The 26819-nt window shown below is 37.7% G+C and overlaps 1 protein-coding gene across 1 annotated transcript; it reads right to left on the reverse strand.

Annotated features, from left to right (window-relative positions):
* Nucleotides 1-26800, reverse strand: LOC106069466 (calpain-5-like). Its single transcript, XM_056012715.1, has 15 exons — nt 24986-26800; nt 19560-19721; nt 18941-19072; nt 17633-17684; nt 14159-14309; nt 11233-11416; nt 10204-10400; nt 9441-9518; nt 8025-8202; nt 6223-6345; nt 5098-5294; nt 4419-4534; nt 3638-3777; nt 3410-3507; nt 1-1564 (listed from the first exon to the last, which is right to left on the reverse strand). The coding sequence occupies exons 2-15, from the start codon at nt 19716-19718 to the stop codon at nt 1468-1470; spliced, it is 1902 nt and encodes a 633-aa protein (XP_055868690.1). The 5' UTR covers nt 19719-19721; nt 24986-26800; the 3' UTR covers nt 1-1467.
* Nucleotides 26801-26819: the final 19 nt, after the last annotated feature.

Genomic DNA, 26819 nt, shown 5'->3' on the forward strand with positions numbered 1-26819 from the left:
AAAACTCTAAAACTTAATAGATTCTTGTTTTGGAAGTTCGGTGTCTTCTGGAGAAACTGAGACAATTACCTGAGCCTCCAGACAAAGTTCGTTTTTGACAATTTCGCCGGGAGAACCATCTAGTTTGATTTCCATCGGAGGATTCAATAATGGCGAATAAATTCCATATTTATCAGCCATATCATGATATGGTTCTAATGGGGTTATTATTTCATGAGCAATGCGGTCCAAGGAAGGTATTTCCATCAGTAGCTTTTTCTTGTGTGTTGATAGAAAATCTATCTTCATCTTTTTTTCGAGTGGCAATTTTTTCTTGTGGCCAATTCGTCTTTGAGGCCCCGCATGACAATGCACCATACAATTTTGATCCAGATTTTATGTGTACTGTGGAAAATAATCGAAAAATATTTGCTTTTATACTATCTGTATTATTTTTTTGTGTGTTTTCGTGAGGACGTATATTACAATACTTTTTTTTTGTTGGGACCTGTACGTATTCGGTCTCTCATGAATGGATCGTATTTGGATAGTAATTTCACTCCAGGATAATTATTTGAATTTGTACTGCCAATACTTCTTCAACTCGTTTGTGATGCTCACTGAGTGCCAGATCCTGCATTTAGAGAAAACGCATGATGTCCAAGGCTCTCTACAGATGATCTCTCCACATTTTTCCCTCTTGCTTATTTAAATCTTGAGCCTTGCTGTCATTATTGTTGCCTAGTCACAGACAAACTTCAAGTTCCCTCCAAGCAAGTGATGTGTGGCTGAGAGGCTTAAACCACTTGGTTACTGCTTGGCCACTTTACAAGGATGCTTGAGTTCGAATCACGACTCTAGCAGGGTTGGGTTTGCTGAGCGGTTGGAAAATCTTCTCCCAGATACCCCCTTCCCCCACTAGCCTACAAAAGAGATTGATCCATTACTAATTGGTAATTAAGAAAAACAACATTCTAAACTTGTCCATAACCAGTGCATTAAACAATAAAGTGACATGTAAGGCTTTAAAAAAAAAAAAAGAATAAAAATTGCGTTTCCTTCAGAGATTTACATAAATCTGGCAGCATTTGATTCAAGCTGGTCTACAGCTTACATTTATTTAAGAAAGAATATTGGACATAACAAATTACCACCCGCACATTGCTAGCTACGCCAATGCCACTGACTGGTGCTATATCTTTACAAGCAAAATTAAAAAAAAACAACAAACTAGCTATTGGTCATCATTACCCACAGGTTGTGACGTTGCAGGTCTGTGTTGAGGTCTACTATAAAGATTGGTCTCGCTTCTACACGATCTCTTCTCAGCATTGATAATGTTACAACTTTTAGGTGTTTAAAAATAGATATCACATGATCCACGTTTGCGAATCACAGAGGTGCAGATACACATACATGCTTACACAAATATTATGAACAATGATTGGCTAGATTTGATCACGTGACAGTCTTGGAGAAAGGGACGGCTCAAACTTCTCGAAGGTTTGTAGTATGCTTCACCTTCACCCAAATGAATCCCCTGTGCTGGTCCTTCCCGTCCGAGTCTGGTTTGACCAGCTCATATCTGCAATACAGTAAGAATATTCTAAACTGGAAATGCAAAGTTAGTATTTAAAGGATATCAGCCTAAAAAAGTTGCCACTATTAAAATTGGGAACTGTATAAAGTAAAATTGAGTAAAATATGTATTAAGTACTGCACCAACATTAATCATTGATTTTAACTTACATAAACAACCGAAATGAAAGAACAGTCTGTAGGTCAAACTTACAAAAGATGAATAACATTATAACATTACTGTGAATTTATTGAAGTTTCTCCTATCAGCTTGCAAACTCATCATGGGTTCAAGAGTCAAATGGGTGGAAGGGGGATAACGAAAACGACTCGATGTTTTGTTTTTTTTTAAATTGACAGTTTATTAATATCTTTTGTAAAAAATAACTCTCCAATTGGCCACACAGTGAAAACTCTGGTTCGACCGTTATAATTGTTCAAAATACAATCATCCTTAAATTTAATGTGGTGTACATCCTTTTCTTAAACACGGCATCAGCGGGAATTACCGCACTTGACGTAAAGTTCACTGGAAAGACTCCATGCAATAGGGAAACATTTCAAGAAATAAACAGAATGAGAAATGACAGACCATTATCTGCTCAGAAAGTTGCAAAGCATTTATAAAAACCCACAATTTTTATTTTCTTATGTTACTTGCTTTGTAAACTAGACTTGACCCTAACGTGCCTCATTGGTACAACTAAGAAGAGAGTTTTGTACTGCTGCTTTTACTGGTACTTTATAACATGATATTTGGAGACACTTCAGGACAGAAAACTTCAAAAGTAGCAGAACAAAGAAAAAAAGGCGCGGAACAATGAACGATAATAATACATGACAATCACGTGGTTCTGTCAACCAGAATTTGATACACTTTAAAAAAAAATACGTTTTATCTTATGTTCGCAGAATCTTAATCGTAAGGTTTTATCTTCTTCCTCTTATCTTATATGATACAGACGTTACTTCAAAAAAGAAGATGATTACGTCCTACGCGTCATGCATTTAGTCATTAGTATAGATAGGCTTACATTATGAGTCCTTGCTCGGGTAAATCTGAAATAAAAACAGTGTTCGTGTGTCTGCAGAGCTGGATTCACTTCTAGGCAACACAACCAATAGCTTAGGGCACCCAAGAATTTAGCATTGACATATCTGGACTTATAAAGGGCTGGAAGATGGCCCCATGTCTCACAACCTTAGGGCCCCTTCAAGTCTAAATACGGCGCTGTGTCTACCGTGAGACGCAACTTAAAATCTTAACTAGCCTTGATATTGAGGATATTGGGGAGCGATCTCTAGAACATTCTCAAAATCCTCTCAAAATGCCCAATGTACAATATCTGGAACATTTCGACAGCGTCAAGTTGATACGACGCACTTTCAGACAACCATCAAATAATTGTGTATGCTATGGCACTATAAGGACAGTAAGTTCGAATAAACTAATGAATAGAGTACAAATTTAATTTACAGCAGTGATTGTCGTGATTTTAGAAAGCTTAAATCACAGCTTGATATGCAAAGGGCAATAATCGTTAAAATATTATATGTGCACCTGAAGAAGACAGACATCATTGGACAAGGAACTCCAACTTACGTTGATACTGATCTCATGTCATTTCCGTCTATATTTAAAATTAATTCTTATCTTATCTTATATAATACAGACGTTACTTCAAAAAAGAAGACGATTACGTCCTACGCGTCATGCATTCAGTCATGCATATTAACCAATGACTTTAATTCTGCCAAGTCACCGATTTTCCTGGCCAGCTCAGGCAACCCATTCCATGCTCTGATAGCACTAGGGAAGAAATTAAACCAATATGGTTGATTAGGAACTTACCTACGGATGATGTTACCTCCCGTGTATTCATGAGCCTTAGACATTGGTAGTGTCAGTGTACCGACCAGGTAATCCTTCAGCAAATTACTGTCCCAGACCTACAACAACGTATAACCAGTTGTTAGTTTTAGTTCAATAAGTTTTGACTATTGACAACTTTCAATTAAAACTGCCAAGCTAGGCTGTTTCTTCCCATGTTAGGTCTGCTGGGCTTTGAGATGATCTTACCTCGACTACAACGTCTTCCGTTGGTTTCCGCCTGTAGAACGTCACACGATCTTTCCACTCTGGCTTCATTGACTTCTCCGTAGTTGGCAGGCGCACCTCTCGTCCTTCACATTTGATAATACAGTAAGCTTCGATTCCTCCTAGAAACAGTTGTATCAATCTATTTAATAATACAGTAAGCTTCGATTCCTCCTAGAAACAATTGTATCGATCTATTTAATAATACAGTAAGCTTCGATTCCTCCTAGAAACAATTGTATCGATCTATTTAATAATACAGTAAGCTTTGATTCCTCCTAGGAACAATGCATAGATCTATTTAATAATACAGTTAGTTTCGATTCCCCTTGAAAAAATGTATAGATCAATTTGATAATACAGTAAGCTTCGATTCCTCCTAGAAACAATTGTATCAATCTATTTAATAATACAGTAAGTTTCGATTCCTCCTACAACCAATGTATAGATCTATTTGATAAAACAGAAAGCTTCGATTCCTCCTAAGAACAAATGACCAACCGCCTTTACTTTCACCAACTAATGTCAGGTACCCATTAAAGCTGGGGGGACTCAGGGGCGCCCTAAAGATCCCTGAATTCATAATCCCAGTCTTTACCAGGATAGTTTGATATTAAATAAGATAAATACATCCTACATGATTGGGAGACATGGATGAAAAAATAAGTTTCGCCCCTTAGATAAGCTTATATGTGTTGTTTTTTTACTTCTTTTATAGAGAGCTAAGGTAACTCATGAAAGTAGATTTTGTTTTTTTGGTTACCTGTTTCGCCTTCAGGGAGTTTAAACCCTTCCACTGAGCTGACACACACTGAGGTAGCTGCCACCTTAGGCTTTCTGAAGAACCTTGGCGGACTTGGTAATTCTTTCTTTAGCTCTCTAAATGTTAAACACAGATTATTACTAAAGAAAATAAAAGCATTACGGTAAAACCCTATCACAGAGAACATGTCAAAGTGGGTATAAAGACTAAAAAACAAATAGTAACCATATTTCCCTTGTACAATGTAACTTAGACACTTTCAGTAGACACTAGTCTAGTTGAAATAAAGATGTGCTTAAAAGTTGGTCCTACAGATTTCAAAAGTTGCCTGGCACGTGTTTAGGCCTTCCAGTTGCCCTCCAGTGTCGTCTTGCAAGGGGATCGGTCTAAAACAGGCGGTTCTCAACCTTTTAAGCTCGGCGACCCCTTTTTACAATCCCTCCACTCTGCCGCGACCCCCTCCCCCCCCCCCCCCACACACACATACAGCAATAGAAGAGTAGACAATACCAATCCATATTTTCCATAACTTACCCTGGCAAATGGTCAATCGACCCCCAAAGGGGTCGCGAACCACAGGTTGAGAACCCCTGGTCTAAAAGGTCATGTCCTCATTTCTCGAGGAAGTTCCACAGAGTATAAATTAAACCCTTCAAATCAATGTATTTCTACGACTCACTTCAACACAATTCCTCCACTGCTATAAATTCGTAGAATGTACTCCCCCTCTTGACCGGGGTCAAAGGTTGAAGGTATAAGGCAATACCGGCCTTTTTTCAGAGGAAGGCGGGTCAGGATGCTCCTGGCTTGAACAAACGGACCTGCGTGGACCCTGTCCAGCTTGTCGTGCATCCTGTACTTTCTGTTCAAATCTGTCTAGAGTGGGACAAAAAATGATTTCTTTATATATATTTATCTTATCTTATATAGACGTTTCTTTAAAAAGAAGATGATTACGCCCTACGTGTAAACATGTAAACTAGTAAGTTGACTCAAGGGTGTTTATATTAGCCCAGGCACCTACAATATTGTAAGCCAGAGGAGCTTTCTGGATCCGTATCCTCACCGACGGTCATGTGGTTACGCGCCTGGAGACCATCATCTTCGTTTAATTGCCATTTCAAGAAGTTAAAGTAACCATAGTACTGAAGTACCAAAATGGGGTGGTAACTCTAGTGCTGTGGGATCTAATAAGTGGTGGTAACTTTAATGTTGTGGACCTAATAAGTGGTAGGTACTCTAGTCTAGTGCTTTGGTACCTAATAAATGGTGGTAGCTTTAATGCTTTGGTACCTAATAAATGGTGGTAACTTTAGTGCTATGGTACCTAGCAAGTGCTGGTAACTTTGTGATAACTAATAAATGATGGTAACTATGTAGTACCTAAGTGGTGGTAGCTTTGTGGCTTCCGAAACCAGTGAATACTGAGATTTTGAATTTCGAAATTTTTAGAGCACTTCAGAAGTCTATCTAACACTAATGGGTACCTGATATAAGTTGAAGAAAGTAAAGGCGGTTAATCTTTGTGCTGGCCACATAATATCCTCGTTAACCTAGGGCCACAGAAACAAATGAGTTTTACATCATCTTCCCTATAGACTATAGATCGCAAGGTCTGAAAAGGGAAATTTACTTTATTTTGTCTACTTTTACGGTGATTAATTAAGTTTCGGAACTCTCTAATTCCGGTTCCATTGAGGTTGGCACAACGGAGTAAACGAAGCGTAGCGATTACATGTGAATAGGATTTGAGAAGAGAATACATTATTATTGCTTTAGTCAAAGTTAGATAACTCAATATAACCTTAATGATGGTGAAACCAATAGTGTAGTTCTCTCCCCTAGTCCTGAAGTTGGAAGATCTGCGGTCCTCCTGTTCCAGCGACACCAACAGTTCCTCCTCATCCGTGATCACATCTAGCAAGTACTGAACATACAGGATAAACATTAGACATTCAATACATCAGTAGATCTATCCAATTTATATCTAATATATAGATTACAAATGCAAAGTTACTTTAGTGAAGTGAGTCTAGACTAAATATTAATTGATAAAAGCCGAAAGCTATAGCATGGTAAAAAAAATAAATAAAAATAAAAAGTTTGATAATATCTATTTCTTTAATACCATCAGATTCATGGCTTCTACAACTACTGTCAGGGGCGGACTGGCTATATGGGCATTTGGGCAAATGCCCGGTGGGCCGGTACCCAAATGGGCCGGTAGGGCCACCGAAATGGCATGATCGAAGTCACTATGGCACATATCAAGTTGTTAAAGGTTTTATAATATTCTTATTATGTTATATTTATTATTTTATAAAAGGCCCTCTAAGCGTCTTGTTTAAACAAAAAGACTTTCACAGACATTACATTGTAATACTCTTTTAATCAAACACATTTTCCGAAAATAAAATGTAGAATGTAGACAGTGCTACTAGTAGGCTTCATCTTTTTAGGGCCTACATAATTGCTGATTTAGAAAAACGCTATATTGCTTATAAAGATATAGAGTTCACTGTATGCATGCATATCGATACATTATCAAACGTAACAATAATTTTTAAGGACCGATACACCTAGACATGGATGCCCATTACATGATAGAGAATTTGTGGGCCGAATTTTATAGAAATGCCAGGGGCGATTTTGAGGGCTGACTACTGTCCTTCTCTTTTGTAATTCTACTTCTATATGTGAGGTTTGTTTGTAACCTTTGTCATGTATATTTATCATTTATCATGAACCATATGAACTAGCATTTAAAAAAAAAAAAAAGAAAATGAGGCGAGCTCCTAGTTCGGGTAATAGACCCAAATGTGTCAAATATAGTAATAATAGCAATGAACTGTGTTTTCTGCTTAATAGGTGACATTTAAAGAAAGGGTATTATGTAAGTGATTAGCCAACCGAATGGTAAATATGAACTTTATCATTGGAACAGAGACGAGAAAACCTGAATACAGAACTGGCAATACAGCGAATTATTAAACTAATCAACAAACACAATTAGTCCAATGGGTAAAAAAAAAGTAGATCTGCTAAAAAGAGTATTTCAGTTTGAAATATTATGCAAATTCTACTTGAGGAATATTATGTATATTATGAGATAAAATAAGTTAACTAAGACTCCAAGAAATATAACCAACGGAATACAATTTATTGAAAAAAAATATAATAAGTTTAAAAAAAAAAGAGTAATTTAAATAAATTTAACATTTTTTTCTACTTATTTTGAAGCACGGGTATTAAGTGGTAGTTACAACGACACCCCCCCCCCCAGTGTGATGTGTGGATGAGTGGCTAAAACTGATAGCTGCCTATCGAGGGGCTCGATTTCGAATCTCGACTTGAGTTACTTTTGCTGAGCGCCTAAAGGCAGCACGGAAACCTTCTCTCAGATACCCCCCATCTCTCCCACTGGTTCACAATAGAATCGGATCATAGAGTACTGAGCATACCATAAGCATAAAATATGCGCTATACAATAACCAATTTAACATAAATAATAATAAAACTAAATTTGGCCTTGTGTCCTTCGGGTTGTGATCAGACTCGAACAGCAATAGTCGAAAAAGCCAAAGATTGAACATTCAGGCTACAAACCTGTGGGTTGTCCAGGAAGGTTGAGTGGTTGCCGCAGCCACCTGCTCTGGTCCCTCTTCTCCACACCCCCACCGCTACAGATTCTTTCCAAGATCTCTTGAGCGTGAAGAAGGATGTGTTCATCATGTGACAGATGTCAATGTGCGTGAAGTAACGGCAGAAGTCATCAAATGACATCCTAGGGGACGAAGGGCACGAGAACAATGTTTCAGGTAAACACATGTTTTAATGTCAGCCAAAAAGTCAACAAATAAAAACTATTTGAAGATTTTCACAATTAATGTCTAGGAGACTGAATTAAACTTCAAAATTTCTAAGTGAATAAAATAAAAGAAAGTTTCTCTTTCAGACCTTGCGATCTATAGGGCAGATGATGTTAAGGTCATCTGTTTCTTTGGCCAACGGTTAACAATCAGGGTGTCATGTGGCTAGCACAACGACCAACCGCCTTTACTTTCCCCAACTTAACCCATTAGAGTTGGGTGGACTCATGGGCTCCCGAAATTCAAAATCCCAGTCTTGACCGAGATTCGAACCCAGGAACCCCAATTTTCTAAGTAAATAAAAAATACAAACAGAAGAACTTTACAAAATTGATTCAGCACGGCTAACAAGTGCCCAGATAATATCACGTGACTTTTAAAATACACCTAATCAATAATATTCAATATCTCCTTTATTTTTTATACCGGAGACACCAAAAAGATTGCTATTTATAGGTTTTTAAAATGAAACTCTCCAATCGAAAAGGAATAGAAAATATTAACCAATTTATCGCAGAGAATTGTGTCATAAAAGTCTGTGTATTTTGACTTATAAGTAATGTTCCATGCAGGAATGGAACAAATGTCAGTATATGTTTAATAAACTGATTTACACGTTTTGATAGTTACAAGTTCAACTATTTTGCACGTACGAATAGGAGAACAAGGAGATTAATCCTGACTGAGATTAATTAAATATTATAAAAGTAAAGAGTAAAGTCCCCCTTTCAGACGTTGTGATCTATTGGGCAGATGTAAACAGTAAAGGTCATCTGTTTTTGTGGCCCACAGTTAATAAGGGTGTCATATAGCCAGCACAACTACCGACCACCTTTACTTTCCCCCAACCAATGTAAGTACACATCAGAGCTGGGCGAACTCTGTGACGCCCTACAGATATACAATTAGTCAAATTCAAATCAATAGATCTCATCACACAATTATATAAATATATATTAAATAATGAGTTTTAAATGTTTAAATAAATATATACAATGTAAAAACTGAATGACAATGCTTTTCTGTTGAGTTTTCAAAATATTTTTTGAATTTAACCAGCTGCTGTATAATGGATTTTTTTTGGTGAAATATCAAGTTGTACAGAATAAACGGCAAAATGAGTAGATGTTTTTACAAAGATTCAAAGACTCACCAAAATTCACCATTCTCGTCAAAGGTCAGACCCAAATCTTTCTTTTCAGATTCACTGACTTTGGTCCATTCATGTGACCTAATGAAATGAAAGGTCATAATATTTATTTCATTTTCTGGAGCCGTACGGCGGTGCTGTGTTGCTTACACAAAATTTCAAAGTTAAAGTCACGTGACAAACGAGATCTTTGTGAATTCGGGGATAAGAGAGTGACATGAACTGATGTCTTAGTTTAAAGTCAATATCTTATATAATACAGACGTTATATCAAAAAAGAACATGATTAAAAAGTAAGACCTCCTTCAGTCGACTATTTGATTATCGCATTAAAATGAAATGAATTCCTGGGCATTAATTGTGGTCAGAACGATACCGCCCACTCAGCAGTTCCCCCTCCCCCCCCCCTTTCTCCACACAGCTGATGTATCTAAAGGAACGGCAAGTGCTGATACAGTTTGGGGTCAGCGGCATCACAGATTCTACCAGGGTGTAGCACTGAGTGCTGCAAACTGCTTAAGGGTTGCCTGTTCCTAATTTTTCCTCAGGGTTGACTTCCAAAGCCTTTCCCATGACGTAGTCAGTCTTATTACCGTAATTATGCAATAACAGTAAATTTAAAGTTTTAGGCTTTAGGCCTACTGTAACGATTGGTTTCGGTCCATGGCGTCGGACAGCGGCCGTCGAGTCTAGTAGCAAGACAACGCTATTTCAAGGCTACATGAAAAAAATAAAATTACTTGAAATATAAACAATTGATTCTTACCCATCGCTCCAAGGACCTTTCCATTCTACCCCTCCCCAGGGGTTCCGGAGTCGTATCATGTGAATTTTCTCCCGGTTGAAAAAGCTGAACAACCCGGTGCCTTTCAATGGAATCTTCCGGACATCAGTCAAACTGTAGGCGTGTCCACGAACCAAACCTACGCTTAATTTGGTCTCCATTTCACTAGAATTCTTGGCCTATACAAAAACATTGGTTTGTAAAGAGCATAGTATTGTGACATATGAATTTAGGCAATGCTAGACATACAATGTATCGACACTACAAAACGCAAACTAAAATTTTAAGGCCCTATCAGGAGATCCTGAAGACCTTCCTTCAGGGAACAGTACCAGGGAAAATAAGAAGAGGCAGAGAAAGCGATGGGAAGGCAACATAAAAGAATGGACGGGCCTGACATTTAAGAGATTTACCCTAGGCAAAAGACAAAGAGAAATGGAGAAGATGCTCATATGTTGTGCCCCAAAGATTAAACAAACTATGGGTTAAGTACGCTTGAACTTGGCTTGAACTTGGCTTGGCTACCTGTCATGGAAAACCTTCTCCCAGATACCCCTCCCCCTACTGGTCCACAAACGAGATTGGACCATAGCGCTCAGGGCATGCTGTAAGCACAAAAGGTGAGCTATATAAAGCTAATTTTTTTTATAAACAAAAGATGATGTATACACGGTCATATTCTTGTTTGCTTGCCAATCTTGGACGCTAACTTGAGAATCAAAGGGAACCTTAGCCATGGAATCGAGATACTATATAAGAATCTAAAGTATCACCTACAAAGACCGCATCACAAATCCAAACAATTATCTTCAGCTCTGACATCCGAAACGCGTAAAACATTTTACAAGCATTTGACAAAACCAGACTGGAGAAAATTGGATTGAGTCTAGAACTAGAATGGTAGATCTTAGATGACATCCTTAATTGTTCGTTAATTGAGAGTAAATAGTGTTGCCTAATGACTAGATGAATTGTACTACTTATAAACTGCACAGACCCAAATCGACTGACCTGAATACTTGCACACATCAGAGACAGATTCGACTTGGCTTGGTGCAGAAGTTCAAAGAGCCGGTCTTTGAGTTGCTCTGTCCTGAAATCCGCCATCTCCAGGCCTTCTCCTATACCTCCTGTCATGTCCACCATGGCATCCCTGGCCTTGCCAGCAACCAAAGCTTCGTAACATCCAAACAGCCTAAAGACAACAATGGTTTAGTGATATTGAAAAAGAGAGAATAAATGCAAAAAAAAAAATTAATAATAATAATAAATGTGTAAAGCCTGGCTTTGATAGTAAAATATACCAAAATTGAGAATATTAGGCTCACAGGTAAGTAAAAGCTGAGACATTAACCAGAGGTGGCCCTAAAAGCCCGCGGGACTCTGGTTCTAGTGCAGGGGTGGACAACCTTTTTTTTACCGAGGGCCGCATTAAAAAAAAATTGGGGACTGGAAGGCCGCATAAAACTCTTCGGCGGGCCGTATATGGCCCGCGGTCCTTAATTTGCCCACTCCTGTTCTAGTGTGATATCATGGCCACGAACGTTTGTACGATGGGCTGAAGGGAACAACAGAGTCCCTCTATCGCGTGCCCCCCAAAGGCGCGTTGCCTGAGATGTTTGCCCTTCTCGCCAGCCCCCCTAGGTCTGGATGACCATCAGAGTCGGACCAGACAAGAAGTGGAAGCATCACTTCCGCCTGCACATTAAGGGATGGCTGTCTGGTACCAGGCATACTGCAGACGTCAACGTTTCTCACGTGCTCTTGTGAAATTGTGGCAGCAGTCGGTAATCATTTTACATGCGATTTTTTCCACTTCGTTTTTGTTTTGTGAGCCCCAAAAGCCATTAGTGTTGAGAGCTCAGATCAGACACTTGTGTGCTGAGGCGGGCCTAGGGTGGTGGTAAGTGGGCCAACCGCCCCATGCCCCGCACCTGAGGAGGGCTCCGTGATAGCATAAGTTATTATAATCTAGTTTGATGATTTTTCAAGCAATATGTTTCTGAATCCTAAGTAGCGTTGATTAAAGGCCACTAAATCAAGATTAGAGGACTGGTGACACAATTTTACCAGTAAAATCTTACATGCAGTGCAATTACAATATAGTATATGTGGTAGTATATGTATCCGAAAAGTACAGCACCTACGTAAAGTACTATGTTTTGTAACAATAATAAGGTTTCAGCGCGTAAGCGTGATGTGTTAGGCTACGGTTTATAAATTCTACGTTAAAGGGGGGGGGGGGCTGCCTGGTGGTGCGGTATGCGCGCTGGACTGCCGTTCGGACTTGCCGATGGTCCCGGGTTCATACCCTACCCGCAGCCACCCACCGACGTCATGCAATAGGTTTGGACTAGGACGTATATTATCTTCAACTCTGAAGGAACATCCGATACATGTCAAACATTTTACAAACAAATTGTTAGACCTATTTAATCGGAACTCAAACCTAGAGCTTCTTGATACTTCTTTGTTGCAATATGTCTGTTTCCTGACGAAACTAATTAACCATTTCTCTTAAGATTGTTTTCAAGATATGAAACGGTGCAGCAGTGCACATGAGTAGGCCTGCGTAGTCTCAGCTACATTGTTTGCCTTTCCAGCACAAACGCCGTCTGATCTTCTTTTGTGTATCAAGAGTGTGTCCCGTGACCTTTGACCTTTGTAAGAGCTTGTTCTCCAGCTGTCTATTTAGGAAAATGACTACTTTTTTTTTTTTACTCCTCACCCTATGTAGGTTTAGTCAAGTCTAACACCTTAAAATTAATAGTGATACTAAATGTAGGTCAACATTTACAGGTAGATCTGATACTAACTAACAATTCTTGATTCTTTCTTTTCTTTTCTTTCGCCTAAATAGCTTTTTATATTACTTTTTTTTTAAATTTCTATATTTATATTTATATTACAGGTAGATCTGATGCTAACAATGGAAGGCTTGATTTTTTATTTTCTATTATTTTTCCCAAATAACGTTTTATTACGGGTATGAGAAGGATGGGTGGAGGATTTGTACTTTGACTCATCTAAATAAAAGTTCAAACCCCGTTCTCTCTCTTTATCCGTCTATTTGTAAGTTTCCGTTTGTTTTTCCCTCTCTCCCTCTTTCTCCTTCACTTCTCTCCCTCTTTCTCCTTCACTCCCCTCCCTCTTTCTCCTTCACTACTCTTCCTCTTTTTCCTTCACTTCTCTCCCTCTTTCTCCTTCACTCCCCTCCCTCTTTCTCCTTCACTCCCCTCCCTCTTTCTCCTTCACTCCTCTTTCTCCTTCACTCCTCTCCCTCTTTCTCCTTCACTCCCTCTTTCTCCTTCACTCCTCTCCCTCTTTCTCCTTTACTCCTCTCCCTCTTTCTCCTTCACTACTCTCCCTCTTTCTCCTTTACTCCTCTCCCTCTTTCTCCTTCACTACTCTCCCTCTTTCTCCTTTACTCCTCTCCCTCTTTCTCCTTCACTACTCTCCCTCTTTCTCCTTTACTCCTCTCCCTCTTTCTCCTTCACTACTCTCCCTCTTTCTCCTTTACTCCTCTCCCTCTTTCTCCTTCACTACTCTCCCTCTTTCTCCTTTACTCCTCTCCCTCTTTCTCCTTCACTACTCTCCCTCTTTCACCTTTACTCCTCTCCCTCTTTCTCCTTCACTACTCTTCCTCTTTCTCCTTCACTACTCTTCCTCTTTCTCCTTCACTACTCTCCCTCTTTCTCCTTCACTCCTCTCCCTCTCTCCTTATCCCCGTTCGCTATCTCCTTCTCCCCTCTCTCAACTTAGCTCTCCCACACTCCATCCCCCCCTCGCTCTCTACTTTTATCATTCACCGAAGAGACGTTCCTACCTCACATTTCATTGACTTCTCTTCATTGTGTAAAGTCTAGAGGCGTGAGTAAATAGAGAAACAAACACTGTAGACCCTCCTCACGCACAGCGCGTGCTGCCACACACTTACTTGGCGTAAGCCTTCTCCAGGAGTGCTGACCAGAACTCATCCCTCGACTTGGAGTGTGTAAAGATAAGTCTTCCGTTCCTCGTGGGCAGGTAGTCGTCAATCACCACATCAAACCAGGTACCACAGCGCCAGAACTTGAAGTGGAAAATACCTAGGGAAATAAACACAGACAACTAGTAATCAACGCCAGGACTTAAGTGGAAAATACCTAGACAAATAAACACAACTAGGATTCTGTCACAACAAGACGAGAACACGAAACCGGATCAAAATAAAATGCGATTAAAAAGTAAACACAAAACTATGTATAAAAACTTATATTAATATTAAAACGCACTAGAAAGTTGAAAATAATTTTGTTAATGAAAAATTAAAGCGTTGGGAATTTCACTTTAGCTCAAACTAATACACACACAAAGCTTTGAACTATAAGTGTTTATATAATTTTTTCTACCTTCTAATTATTCTCGCCCTTTTATCTTAAATCTCCGCCATGTTTATCAACCACTGATGTATAAGTCAATGAGTCTATTTAATAGTTGTTTTTTTTTACTAGAAAAAAAGTATTTCTGAAAATGGTACTTAAGATTTGGGACCCAAACATTGAACTCCTGCCTGACACTGAGCCACTCTAAGCCCCAAGGCCTTACCATTCGCCAAGAGCATTCACACGGGTATCTAGTGTTATCTCCCCCTAGTTTAGTTAATTTATTTATATAACAACAAACTTAAATCATTACGACTAATTGATTAATTAATTGGTCAATTTGTTATTGATTCCTGTGTTGTCATCGAGCATGAGATTGTATGAGAAATTCGATGACGATGAGTAGATGTGTAGATAAAATCGATTGCAAAAATTCCAAACATACAGAGTGACTTAAAACTAAGAGTTGTGAAAAAAAGTAACATACACTAGCCGGCAATCTTATAACTAAACAAATACGCAATAACTTGTTGGCAAGGCAACGCTTCATCTAAACTGTTGCGGCGTCTAGAGAACATCATAAAAAGGGCATCAAAAATTACACTCACAACATTACCATATTTAAAGGAAGTTTTTAAACAAAAGTGTCTAAGGAAAATCGAAAAAATCTTGGAAGACAACGGCCACCCGCTCCATCAGAACTACGTCAGGTCGTCGCGAAGTGGGCGACTACTGTCAATCAAAACAAGAACAGAGAGATACAAAAACTCGTTCGTACCTCACTCGGTCAGACTCTATCATCGCCACTCGTTGATCAGGGAACATGAAAAGCACCAAGATGCCTGTGTGTAGTCGCTGAATGAACTCTTTATGTTGTGTCTGTTGTATATATGTGTATTTTTCTGGTGTGTTGTCTTTATATGAGAAAAGAGTCCTTATAATCACAACAAATATCCGTAAGGATCAATAAAGCAGTCTTAGTCTTAGTCTTAGTCTTACACACTAGATATTCATAACATACAGGCTGAAGAGGTTATCAGTGTACAGGCATCGTAATAGTTTGATCACATTAAGCCTAAGTATTAAAAGTAGGTCACTGGGTCCGTTATTAACATGAATGAGCAGTTCTAGACTGAGACAAAAATATGTGTCAAATGTTCCACTTTTGTTTCCTGCAGAAGCATTTGCAAGATAAAGGAAGCATAGTTCTTCTTTCAGACCTTGCGATCTACAGGGCAGATGATGTAAAGGTCATCTGTTTCTAAACCCACGGTTAACAAGGGTGTCATGTGGCCAGCACAACGACAAATCGCCTTTACTTTTCCCTAACTAATACGAACCCAGGACCCGTCGGTTTGGAAGCCAAGCGCTATACCACTCAGCCACCGCGATTCCAATTTTAAAGTTAAGATAAGATACAGTTATAAAATGTTAAAAAAAGTAGATTATCCCCAAGAACATACATTATCCTTCAATCTTAGTATAGTATCTAATTATAATCTTTTTTTTTTAAAATTGAGATGCATGTTCCCTAGAGAGCGGGGTCTTATGGAGTTTGTGTGAATGTGTGAGTGTGTGTGTGTGTTAGTGTGTTTCTGAATGATGCAAGATAGGCCTAGGTGTTTTCAGCAGTCTTATTAAGGACAGACGACTCCAGAACGTGAGACTGAAAGGTTGTGTTATTATAGTGAGTCAGATTTTGTTAAAGAAAATTATTTCTAAAGTCCAGTACATTTATTTCATTGTATCACAAGCTGATTTTGTCTATATCATAATAAAATTAATATTTAGTAGTGTAACTATTGCTCACAAAAGAAGTTATTTTAAGTTTTATAACTTAAGATATATTTAGTTCTCTACCAACAGTGAAGTGCTAAAGACATAGAACAGCAAGACCAGTCCATAACATGTGGAAACTGTAGCAATTTAAAGAATTAGAGGAGGGGAGATAATTAAACCGTAAGTTAATAAACTCAAGGGAGGTAATTGAACCTGAATATGCAAAACCTAATGAGTGGAAGACCACGAACACTGTAACTTTTAAATATTTGTTTGTAATCTGGAAATTCTAGTTAATAAGATCCATGTTACTTTTGCATGCTCAATGTAGAGTGGTCCAATCTTTTTTTTTTCTCTTTTTGTGAACATATGAAGAATGCTTTCATGGATCTTTCGAAGCTAAGCAAACATAACTCGGCTGGAGTTTAATAGAGAATCATAATTCAAACTCTTCACCAACCGATCCACTTATTCAGTTAAGCAATCCGCATCAGCTGCCCCATTACCTCCACTGATTTTCATCATGTAAGACCAAAGGCCTGTCTTTCCATGACCAACATAATTCAAGCTCTTCACCAACTGATCCACTTATTCAGTTAAGCAATCCGCATCAGCTGCCCCATTACCTCCACTGATGTTCATCATGTAAGACCAAAGGCCTGTCTTTCCATGACCAACAAAAACCCACAAGCTCCACAATCATCACTGTTATACGCGTCACCAAAAATTTCAACCTTTTCTTTCTAAACATAAACCAAAATTTTGTTTTTCCTATGACAACCAGATCACGTATAACTTAACAGGAGGGGTTCAATACATCTGACAAGCAGTTTAGCTGTAAAGGAAACAATTCCCTCACCATCATAGATCACATTTTATACTTTTTTTATGTAGTATATTCAGATTATACTTTCACTTACAATAACATATAAGATAGGCTAGTTAACGCATCTACATCCAGACTATATAATACTGTTGAACAGTCAAGGTTATTGAGAAGCTGTATATAGGTCATGACCATTTACACTGTTCATTATAATATACCCGCTGGGGTTCATCCGTTATAGGCTCATAGAAATAAGCGAGTGGTCCAAGCAAGATCAGTTTTTCATGTTCTTTACAAAGAGCGAAGATCCAAAATTGTTCATAGTTTATTATTTTGTTAGTGCGTTAATGAGCTTACTGAGCTGCATCTCAGACTGAAAAGAACCAAAAAATTACTTCCAAACATACGTGCTCGATTCAACAAAATTTAACTGTTTGTTTACCTGCATATCGTGACTCCGGAACAAATACCTGCTCTCTGTACTCTGGAACGACCTGCCAAGTAAGTATACGTTTTTACTTGAGGTTATCAAAATTTTAGTTTTTCAATCAATGAAGACTTACAACTTTTTAATAATTAATTGATAATAATTAATCTTGTTCCTTGCTTTTAATATACATGCTTCTAATTATATTATATGTTATTGTTCAGTGACTATGTTAATTTGTTTTCCTTTTTTTTTTCAATTAAATGGTATACAAAAACTTATTGGAAAGAAAAAGTAATTTCAAATAAAAAAAAAAAAAGAAAATTGCCCTCCATAAATTTAAATAAATGTACATAAAACTAAATATTCAAATTTAATTTTTCTTTGAAAAACAAATGTGAAAAAAAATGGCCATGGAATTATCGTTAAATGTGCGACTCTCTCTGTCACCCTAACTATCCAGCTATACTACCATGAGCGCAATTTTAGTTTAAATCAAGCTATTTTTTAATAAGCTTTTGACCACGTTTGTAAAATGTTTGACATGTTTCGGATGTTCCTTCAGAGTTGAAAATAATTTCCTTCCTGGCCCAAACTCCCCCCCCCCCCCCAAGCGCAGGATGACGGGCTATGACAGCGGGCAGGGTATGAACCCTGGACCATCGTGAAGTCCGAACGTCAGTCCAGCGCTCATACCACACGACTATGCAGCCATCCAACGCCCCCCTCCCCCTTCTGACTTCCACCTTTTTTTTTTAAACTATGAAGAAAGTGTGAAACGGAAGTGGAAAAAGAAACTTTTTGGTTCATGACAATCTTTAGAAAAACATCACTGTTGGCATCTACATCTATTTTTAGTATTTAATGTAACAAGTAAGACAACTCTGTTTACTCAATGGAAGACTTTTGGAGATAATCTAGTAAGAACGTGACCTGCTACGGAAAGAATCTATGTACTATCCGAGAGAGAAATAGAAAGAAAATTAGACATCCATCTTTTATTTTACTTTGGAGGCGTTTTGTTTTTTTAAAATCAGGTCTAATTAAGTAAATTATAATTTATGGATGACTGCCTGGTCTTGCGGTTTGCACGCTGGACTGTCATTCCGCCATTTAGATGTCCCGGGTTCATACCTTGCCAACTGCCATCCCCCATATTCGTGCGGGAGGTTGGGACTAGGAAGTAGATTATCTTCTACTCTAAAGGAACATTCGAAATATGTCAAATAGTTAACGTCAATGAAAAATGTTAACTCTAGAAAATAAAGTTAATTTCAAGACATTACGTCCCTTGTTTCCTTCACGAACTCAAATGTCGGCTACCTTCTTCCACAAGTTGCTGTCCTCGGCTATACAAGCACAGGCAGCGACAAACCAACAATTTCCCAGGATTCCTTGGGAAAAGTCATCAGCGCTGGCTTTGTCGATGAAGAACTTTGGATCTTTGACAATGTCCTGCAGTCAAATGAATTATATTTAATTTATCTTCTACGAATTGATGAGTGAGCGAGCATTGGAATCAATGCCAGAAAATGACTATTAATTTATATTTATGATAATATTTATATTATCATAATTAAATTACAGACACAGCAACGTCATTTATATTGTTGCTATGTATTGATTAGTTATCTACATTACAGTTTTAACTCTTTATCTCCATAATTATTTTCCACGTTCTAACAGAATAGTTCTTTTTTTTTTTTTTTTTTACATTTGTACATTCTACCCTGTTATGATAAAACTTCAATAACATTTTTGTTTGTAATCAAAAAACGTTACTTTTGGTATAGAATTATTGGAGAATGCATGCACTTTTTATAAAACACAAAATTAATGTTTATAAAATCCAAAATTAATTGAATTAAATGACAGACCATAAAGGATGTTATCTTTAATAAGGAGAGAAAGAGTTAAATTGTCTAGCTGCTATTCTAGGTACCTTTGGACGTTTCCAGACAATATCTGAAGGGGCGGGTCTGCTAAAAAACAGCGAGGAGCCAGTGGGAGGGAATTCCCCGTCCACAAATAACTTCCGCTTTCTGAGACATCGCCTTCTGAGTTTGCTGAAGCTTTGACCTTTGAACTGCTTGTCTCGCATTTTCTTAAACCAAAAGATATGATTGGTTATTTTACGCGCAGTTAAATATTGCATTTAGGTTCTTTTTTTTTTTTTCGTTGAATTCAAATAACCGGCTTAGGTGACTTCTAGGGAAATCTCTCTTAGGACACGGTGGTGGTGACCTGTCGAGCTGATCAGAAAGTGAAAATACGAACAGGCCAACCTTTAATTGGACTCTTCCTTCGGAGGGTTTCTAAAGTGCTGTTAGTTTGACTTGGTGTGAATTGCACGTGACTAGATATGTCAAGGCTAGATCTTTAAATAGAACTTTATCTATTACACTAAGTCAGAGATACTCAATTTTTTCTTCGGCCTTGTTCCCTTATGCATTTCCGAAACACGTGACACTTGACACGTGCTGTATCACTGAAAAAATATAATTAAAAAACAAACAAACATGAAAATCGTCAAGTGCAATGGAACCGATTCTCACTGAGGCGGAAGTTTTGAGAAGATGAAAGGCATCACGTTACGGGTCAGATATGACCCGCAGGATTTAGTTTGGGCACCACACATCTAAACAGCAGTATTAACTTTTTGAACAAAAATGTCCCAGCAGGATAGGAAAAATCTTAGAAAACAGCCACGAATTGGGCGACTTCTTTCAATCTAGAACCAGACGGTACAATAACTCGTTCGTTCCTTTTCCGTATTTTATCTTGTTTCTAGTTGTATCTTCCTGTATCTTGTATCTAGGTGTATCATTTGGTTGGTTATTGTTATATAAAGATGCTACTTTTGACATCTTTGTTGTTGTCGGTTGTTAACTTGTAGCCCCAAATAGCTGGTAGCGTAGAGACGCACTTTATGTGTCTGCTACTGAACGCACAATTAGGAATCCAAAGTGAGATTGTAGATTGGATTAACGGACAGTTGAGTCTAGGCTTTCGTAGAGGTAACATCGTTTATTAGAGTGACTGAGACTAGACCGTTCCCGTTCTGGATTAACTCTTTCTCTCCTTAATTATTTACCACATTCTGGTGGAATCAACGTTGGTATCGTCAGTTAGGAGAGAAAGAGTTAAACCGTTATATTCTTACATATACTTGTTATTTACTTTTTTGTGGGGTGTCTTGATGTGAACGTCTTAGGACACGAACTCACTAATACATCAACACGTAACCTATCTTCTGACCAGTACAAATGATATAGAACCAGGTCAGACATCTTCTCTACATTTTCAATTACATGACTGATCCAAACTAATTGATACAGCTAGACTTAACATAACCTTTTTTTTTTAAAGTAATTCTTGTATTTTGCTTGTTAAGCAATTTAAAAATGCAGTGTTGTGTGCAACTTGGCAACTTCGTACATTGAGTATTTCATAGTAAAATTATAATGCGGTCTTCTGAATTTTGTTTCCACTGTGAAGCGGCCTCTCAGTGATAGCAAGGTAGACAACCATGAAATAATTTTACACGTTAACAGTGAATACTGTGAAACCATGGCAACCGTAAATCTCTGATGACTCAAGGACACGTGGCTCCTCCATACATTGTAAGTTTTGTTTTCTTTTAATTCCATTCACTTTCTTTCTCCCCCAACTGACGTGACATCATTCTTGTTCATTTCTCTCTGTCTCTCTCTCTTTTTCTGTCTCTCCTTCTGTCTCTCTTTTTCCTGTCTCTCTGTGTGTCTCTCTATGTCTCTCTTTCTCTCTCTGTCTCTGTCTCTCTGTGTCTTTCTCTCTCTTTGTCTCTCTTTCTCTCTCTCTTTTTCTGTCTCTCTTTGTCTATCTTTTTCTATCTCTCTGTGTCTCTCTCTGTTTCTCTCTCTTTTTCTGTCTCATTTTCTGTCTCTCTTTTTCTGTCTCTGTGTATCTCTCTGTCTCTCTTTCTCTCTCTTTTTCTGTCTCTCTGTGTCTTTCTCTCTCTTTGTCTCACTTTCTCTCTCTCTTTTTCTGTCTCTCTCTCTGTCTCTCTCTTTGTCTCTCTCTGTCTCTCTCTCTCTCTGTCTATCTCTCTCGCTGTCTCACGGTCTCTGTCTGTCTCTCTCTCTCTTTATCTCTGTCTCTCTCTGTTTCTCTCACTCTATGTCTGTCTCTGTCTGTCTCTCTCTCTTTATCCTGTCTCTCTCACTCTATGTCTGTCTCTGTCTGTCTCTCTCTCTTTCCCCAGCGATCTATCTACATTCACAGAGCAGCCAATTATTTTGTTGAAAGTATTTAATTTCGTGCTGCTATTTTGATCTGTAATCCATTTATCTTTGTCGCGGTGTATATAAAACCCAAAGTATATCAAATATATTTTCTGAAAGTGGATTGGGAGAGAAGGAGAGACTAGAGAGGAGAGGATGTAGAGAGGAGGAGAGGATAGAAAGGAGGATGTGTTGGAAATTAGGAGCAAAAAAAAAAAAAAAAACCCAGCTAACGTCAAGACAAAAGGTTGCAGCCAGTGATAAAACAAACATGATCGAATAACAAAGAATTTTAAAAATGGAACTGCATCACAGAAAGAGAGAGAGAGAGAGAGGGAGGGAGGGAGGGAGAGAGGTAGAAGCAGAGAGAAAGAGGGAGAGAGAGGGGGAAAGAGAGAGAGAATGATGAATAAGAGAGGGAAACAGGATGAGAGACAGAGAAAGAGACCGAGAAAGGAATCGTCAAAGAGGGAGAGAAAGCGAGAGAGAGAGATTATGAAATAAAAAAAAAAGAGAGAGACATGTGAAAGAGGCGTGATAAGGAAATAGAGAAGTAGAGATAGAAAAAAAAAAAGAGTGAGAAATATGGAGAAAGAGAGAGGACAGGAATAGCATAAAGGGAGATTAGTACGTTAGACAATAACAATGTAATAAAGTAAGATAAAATGATAACAGATAAAAAAAGCTCTCTACATAAAGCGAGTGTATATAGGTTGGTGCATGTTTCTAGGCAATTCTGTGCTGGAGGGAAGCAAAAAAAAAAAAAAGGAAGCCAACGGTTTACTTCCCTTGACGCATATTTCCCCTTATTCTTTCCACGTGTTTGTTACTATTTTTAGATTAGATTAACATTATCCTGTTGGTATTTAAAATCTAAAATACATATCTGTTTAGTCTCCACGTTTTTTTTTTTGGGGGGGGGGGTAACTTCAAATTGAATCTTAAATACTGTTGACGTGCTGACCAAACAGGCCTAGTTCATTGAAACACATTTCTCCTTAGAACACAACATAACTGCCACGTCATTACCATATCTATGTGCAGTTAGAATAGAATCTTGTTTTATAAAAAGGACTAAACTAGTATATCTCATTTTATATTAGCTCCAAAGGCCTCTGAACGGAAGTAGTGGAGAGTCTTACTTGCTCACACCGACATATATATTGAAATATTCCCAGGATGAAAGTTTTTTTTTTTTTTTTTTTTTTTTAAGATGATTTAAATTCAATCCGAAACATACCAGGGCCGGATATAAATAATTGGAGGCCATGGGCAGGGTCTTTGTAAAAACAATAATCATTTCTCGAATGCTCAAACAAATTGCCCCAAAACTTGACATATTGTTAAAGAAATAGCGCACAATGAAATTTAATCTAATTTTCTTTCTTTTGTATGTTTTAGATAAATACTTTTAAAAAAAAATATTTTGTGTGTGTGGAGGTCTTCTTTTAAGGGTCATTCCCCAGAAGGTCACACGTTCTGCATAGATCCAAATATGTCCATGCGTTATGAAATGAGTTTTAATTTAAGTAAGGTATTATGTTACGCTAATTCTAGGACTCACAGACAATGATTTATGATGTAAACAAGAATTTTTAATCCCTAAAGAGAAACACAATTTTAAAAATGCTTGAAAAATAACAACAACAACAAATCCGTTTCCAAATGTTACAGTGTCTCTCAAAATTGCAATTTTAACTCCCATTTTTTGTATACAAAAACAAGAGTAATTAATTACCACTAATTGATGTACTAATTGGTAAATTTTATGATGTGTTGTCATCGACAGCAGTGGCGAAGCTAGGAATTTTCCATCGTTTCGGGGCTCGGGGACTGGGCCTCTTTGGTGGCCCCTGCATTTTGCGTAATATTTCATTTTTAATGTAAAAAAACACACATTTGGGGGCCCTCTCATGTGGAGTCCGGGGGGGATTTTCAAATTATCCCCCCTCCTCCCCCACCCTAGCTACGCCACTGATCGACAGTGAATAATTGTACAAATATCGACATGATCCCCGCGTGTGGGAAGTAGGGGAAAAGACGTGTACAATAATCCACCCAGACAGACAGACAGAGTTGATAAAAGCTTTGTAAAGAGAAAACTACTACTACCGATAACTGATCCATCGACAGTTATTATCATATAATCATACAAGGCTACCCTTAAATTTAATAGTCCTATATTATTTATTCAGCAATTAATATATGCAGCTAAAAAAAGGCGTTTCACTGAGAAACACATCACTAGTTGACTACACGATTCTTGCGACCCCCTAAAGTAAAGGCTATCATTCCCCCCCCCCCCCCCCCCCCCAAATCAAAAGCTTATCTCCTCTGCGGCTGTCAGATGATAGATATATGTCAGTGATGTTTTGCTAAACTTTAAAGTAAGAGCACGCCTCCTTACCTTTTCTTAACAAAGAGTTCCAAAAATAATCCAAGGCCAACAGCTCAGTACGGCTACACTATTTAATAACTTGAATGAATATTGTATTTTGTTACTAATGTTCTACGGAACACTAAACACTAGACTATATATTAAGTGAACCGAATGTAAACGTTGTATTTTATTTTTAATTTTAAAAGTTTATTCAAATTTAGATTACACAAAATTATAACAAAATTGCTACAAACATATAATGGTTTCAATAGTTATGTAGTATGAGCCAGTGAAATATAATATTCTCATTACCATCATGTAAAGTAGATAAGTATAGGTTAATCATGTTTAAAATTTTCTGTTTAATTCTTTATGATTTAATATTTGTGAAATGTGAGAACTTACAAGTAAAAAATAAATTTAAAAAAATTAAAATAAAAAGCCCACAAAAAAGGCTGCAGGGCCCAAAAAGAGGCATATAAAGCCCAAAAAAAGAGGCAGAGAAAAGAGGCCTAATGCCCAAGGATTCCTATGATTTGGCTAAATTTGAATAGCGCGAATTCTGAGGTTTCCTAAATAGTGACCTCACTGTAAATATAGTTAGTTGTCTATAGTAACACATAAATTATAATATCAGCAATGTTACTATGTAGAGTCAACAGAAATTGTTAAACATATACTACTACTACTTTTGAGATCAGTACAGTTACAAGACTTTACGCTCACCTTAACGTTAGACTAAGCCAAAGGTAACAAGTCCTAGTGAGTAGTGAGTCTGTAGCATAGTGTGTGCTCACTCATATACCAGACCTTGTATCACAAGGTGTATATAATGTGTTCCGGTGATGCTGAGAGAGAGAGAGAGAGAGAGAGAGAGAGAGAGAGAGAAAGAAGGGAGATAATACATTGTAGAAGTCAGGAGTCTCGCCGCTCCCAGGGGTTGAAGGCTTTAAAATAGGTCAAACCTTTCTATAAATAGAACTTACGGCGCAAGGAAGAAAACAAACAAATAGCAACAGCTTCCAACTGACTGAGAGTGATTCGTAACTGTAGGACAGTGATTCAGTGATTCATTTCTTACTGAGAGTGATTCGCAACTATAGGACAGTAATTCAGTGATTCATTTCTTATTGAGAGTGATTCCTAACAGAGAGCGATTCACACTTTCTTTGAGATAAGTCCGAGCTTATTGAGAGTGATTCATATATTGCAGACTAAAAGTACACGTGTTAAGTTTTAAAAGTGGAATTAAAATAATGAAAAAAACAAACAAACAATGTGTATGGACATTTACAGAGTGATACATTGCATATTGCTAGTGGTTCAAAACTTTTGAGTGCTGTCCTAAACATTTTTTAGAATCATAACTTTTAAAGAGCAAATATATTAGCATCTCTCTGTGTCTCTCATTGTCTGCTTCTAAATTTCAGGACTTTATTTTATGTGTACAAATAGAAATATTCAGGGGCGTAGCTAGGAATTTGCGATCATTTTGGGGCCCTGGGGGCTTCACCTCTTTGAGGCCCCTACATTTAGCGTAGTATTTAATGTAAAACAAAAACTAATTTGGGGGACTCAAGTGGGAGTCCGGGGGATTTTCAAATTCTCCCCTCCCTTCCCCCACCCTAGCCACGCCTCTGTTTAAAATATTTATTCATTTATAAATATGGAACATACCTAGACAACGATGAGTTGTGTAATAACACAGCATTTACGGTTCTTTGGTCAAAAGTCTTTTTTTTTCTTACTGTAGGTTTAATATAAACCAACGGTTCTTAACCTTTTTAGATCGGCGACCCCTCTTTACAATTATTCACTATGCGACGACCCACAACTGTTACATTATTTTCGTTTATAAGCATAAGTAACTGCTAATGTTATAAATCGCAATGTAACTATTTAATGTGCATTGCCAAAGTTTTATGTCATATCACGAAACCCTATGCTACTATATTTCGATTCATATATATTTCTCGTTATAATGAAATTACAAATGCGGCGTCCATTATTAGAAAGGCTTGCATTAGTTTGCTTTAAAAATTTCGTATCCGCATTGACACTACACAAACTTATACAATAATTATCTTGGCTTCATAGATTTGGCTTATAGAACTTAGTTAAAAAATGACGCATTTTGGGGGTTTTCAATTCCTAGAAACCATGTTGTACAATTCGTCGACAAAAATGTTTATTTTCTTACGTTCGTTTGTCCGAAATCCATGTTTTATGTTTTTCCCATAATTCCATCCCGTTCAATAAATTGGACTATACAACGATAGCGTATCATTACGACACAACATTACCATTGAAATAGAATCTAGGTCACCGGAACAGGCGTACCGTTTCGTTATCCAGTAATTTAAACTGTTTGAACATATTTCTACGACAATTATGCGACAATTTGAAAGTTTGAAATCCTTCGTAACTCTCTCCTCGAAAAATAATTTCATAAAAAGTATCTTCCAATGGAATAGAGGGGAATAAATCCATACTTTTTTTTGTTGTTTTTAGGCGGCCCCTTGCAAATCGTCAATCAGGGCTCAGTGCTATGACTGTCAAC

Source organism: Biomphalaria glabrata, chromosome 15 (genome assembly GCF_947242115.1).
Source record: "Biomphalaria glabrata chromosome 15, xgBioGlab47.1, whole genome shotgun sequence".
Taxonomy (NCBI): domain Eukaryota; kingdom Metazoa; phylum Mollusca; class Gastropoda; family Planorbidae; genus Biomphalaria; species Biomphalaria glabrata.

What these genes read in the sequence shown, in the direction of transcription:
- LOC106069466 (XM_056012715.1), bottom strand. Translation starts at nt 19,718, where the DNA reads ATGCGAGACAAGCAGTTCAAAGGTCAAAGCTTCAGCAAACTCAGAAGG. An exon ending in CTGGAGAAGGCTTACGCCAA is followed by an intron (nt 11,417 to 14,158) that starts GTAAGTGTGTGG and finishes TGTTGTCTTTAG; the next exon opens with GCTGTTTGGATGTTACGAAG. An exon ending in AAAGGTCCTTGGAGCGATGG is followed by an intron (nt 9,519 to 10,203) that starts GTAAGAATCAAT and finishes TCATTTCATTAG; the next exon opens with GTCACATGAATGGACCAAAG.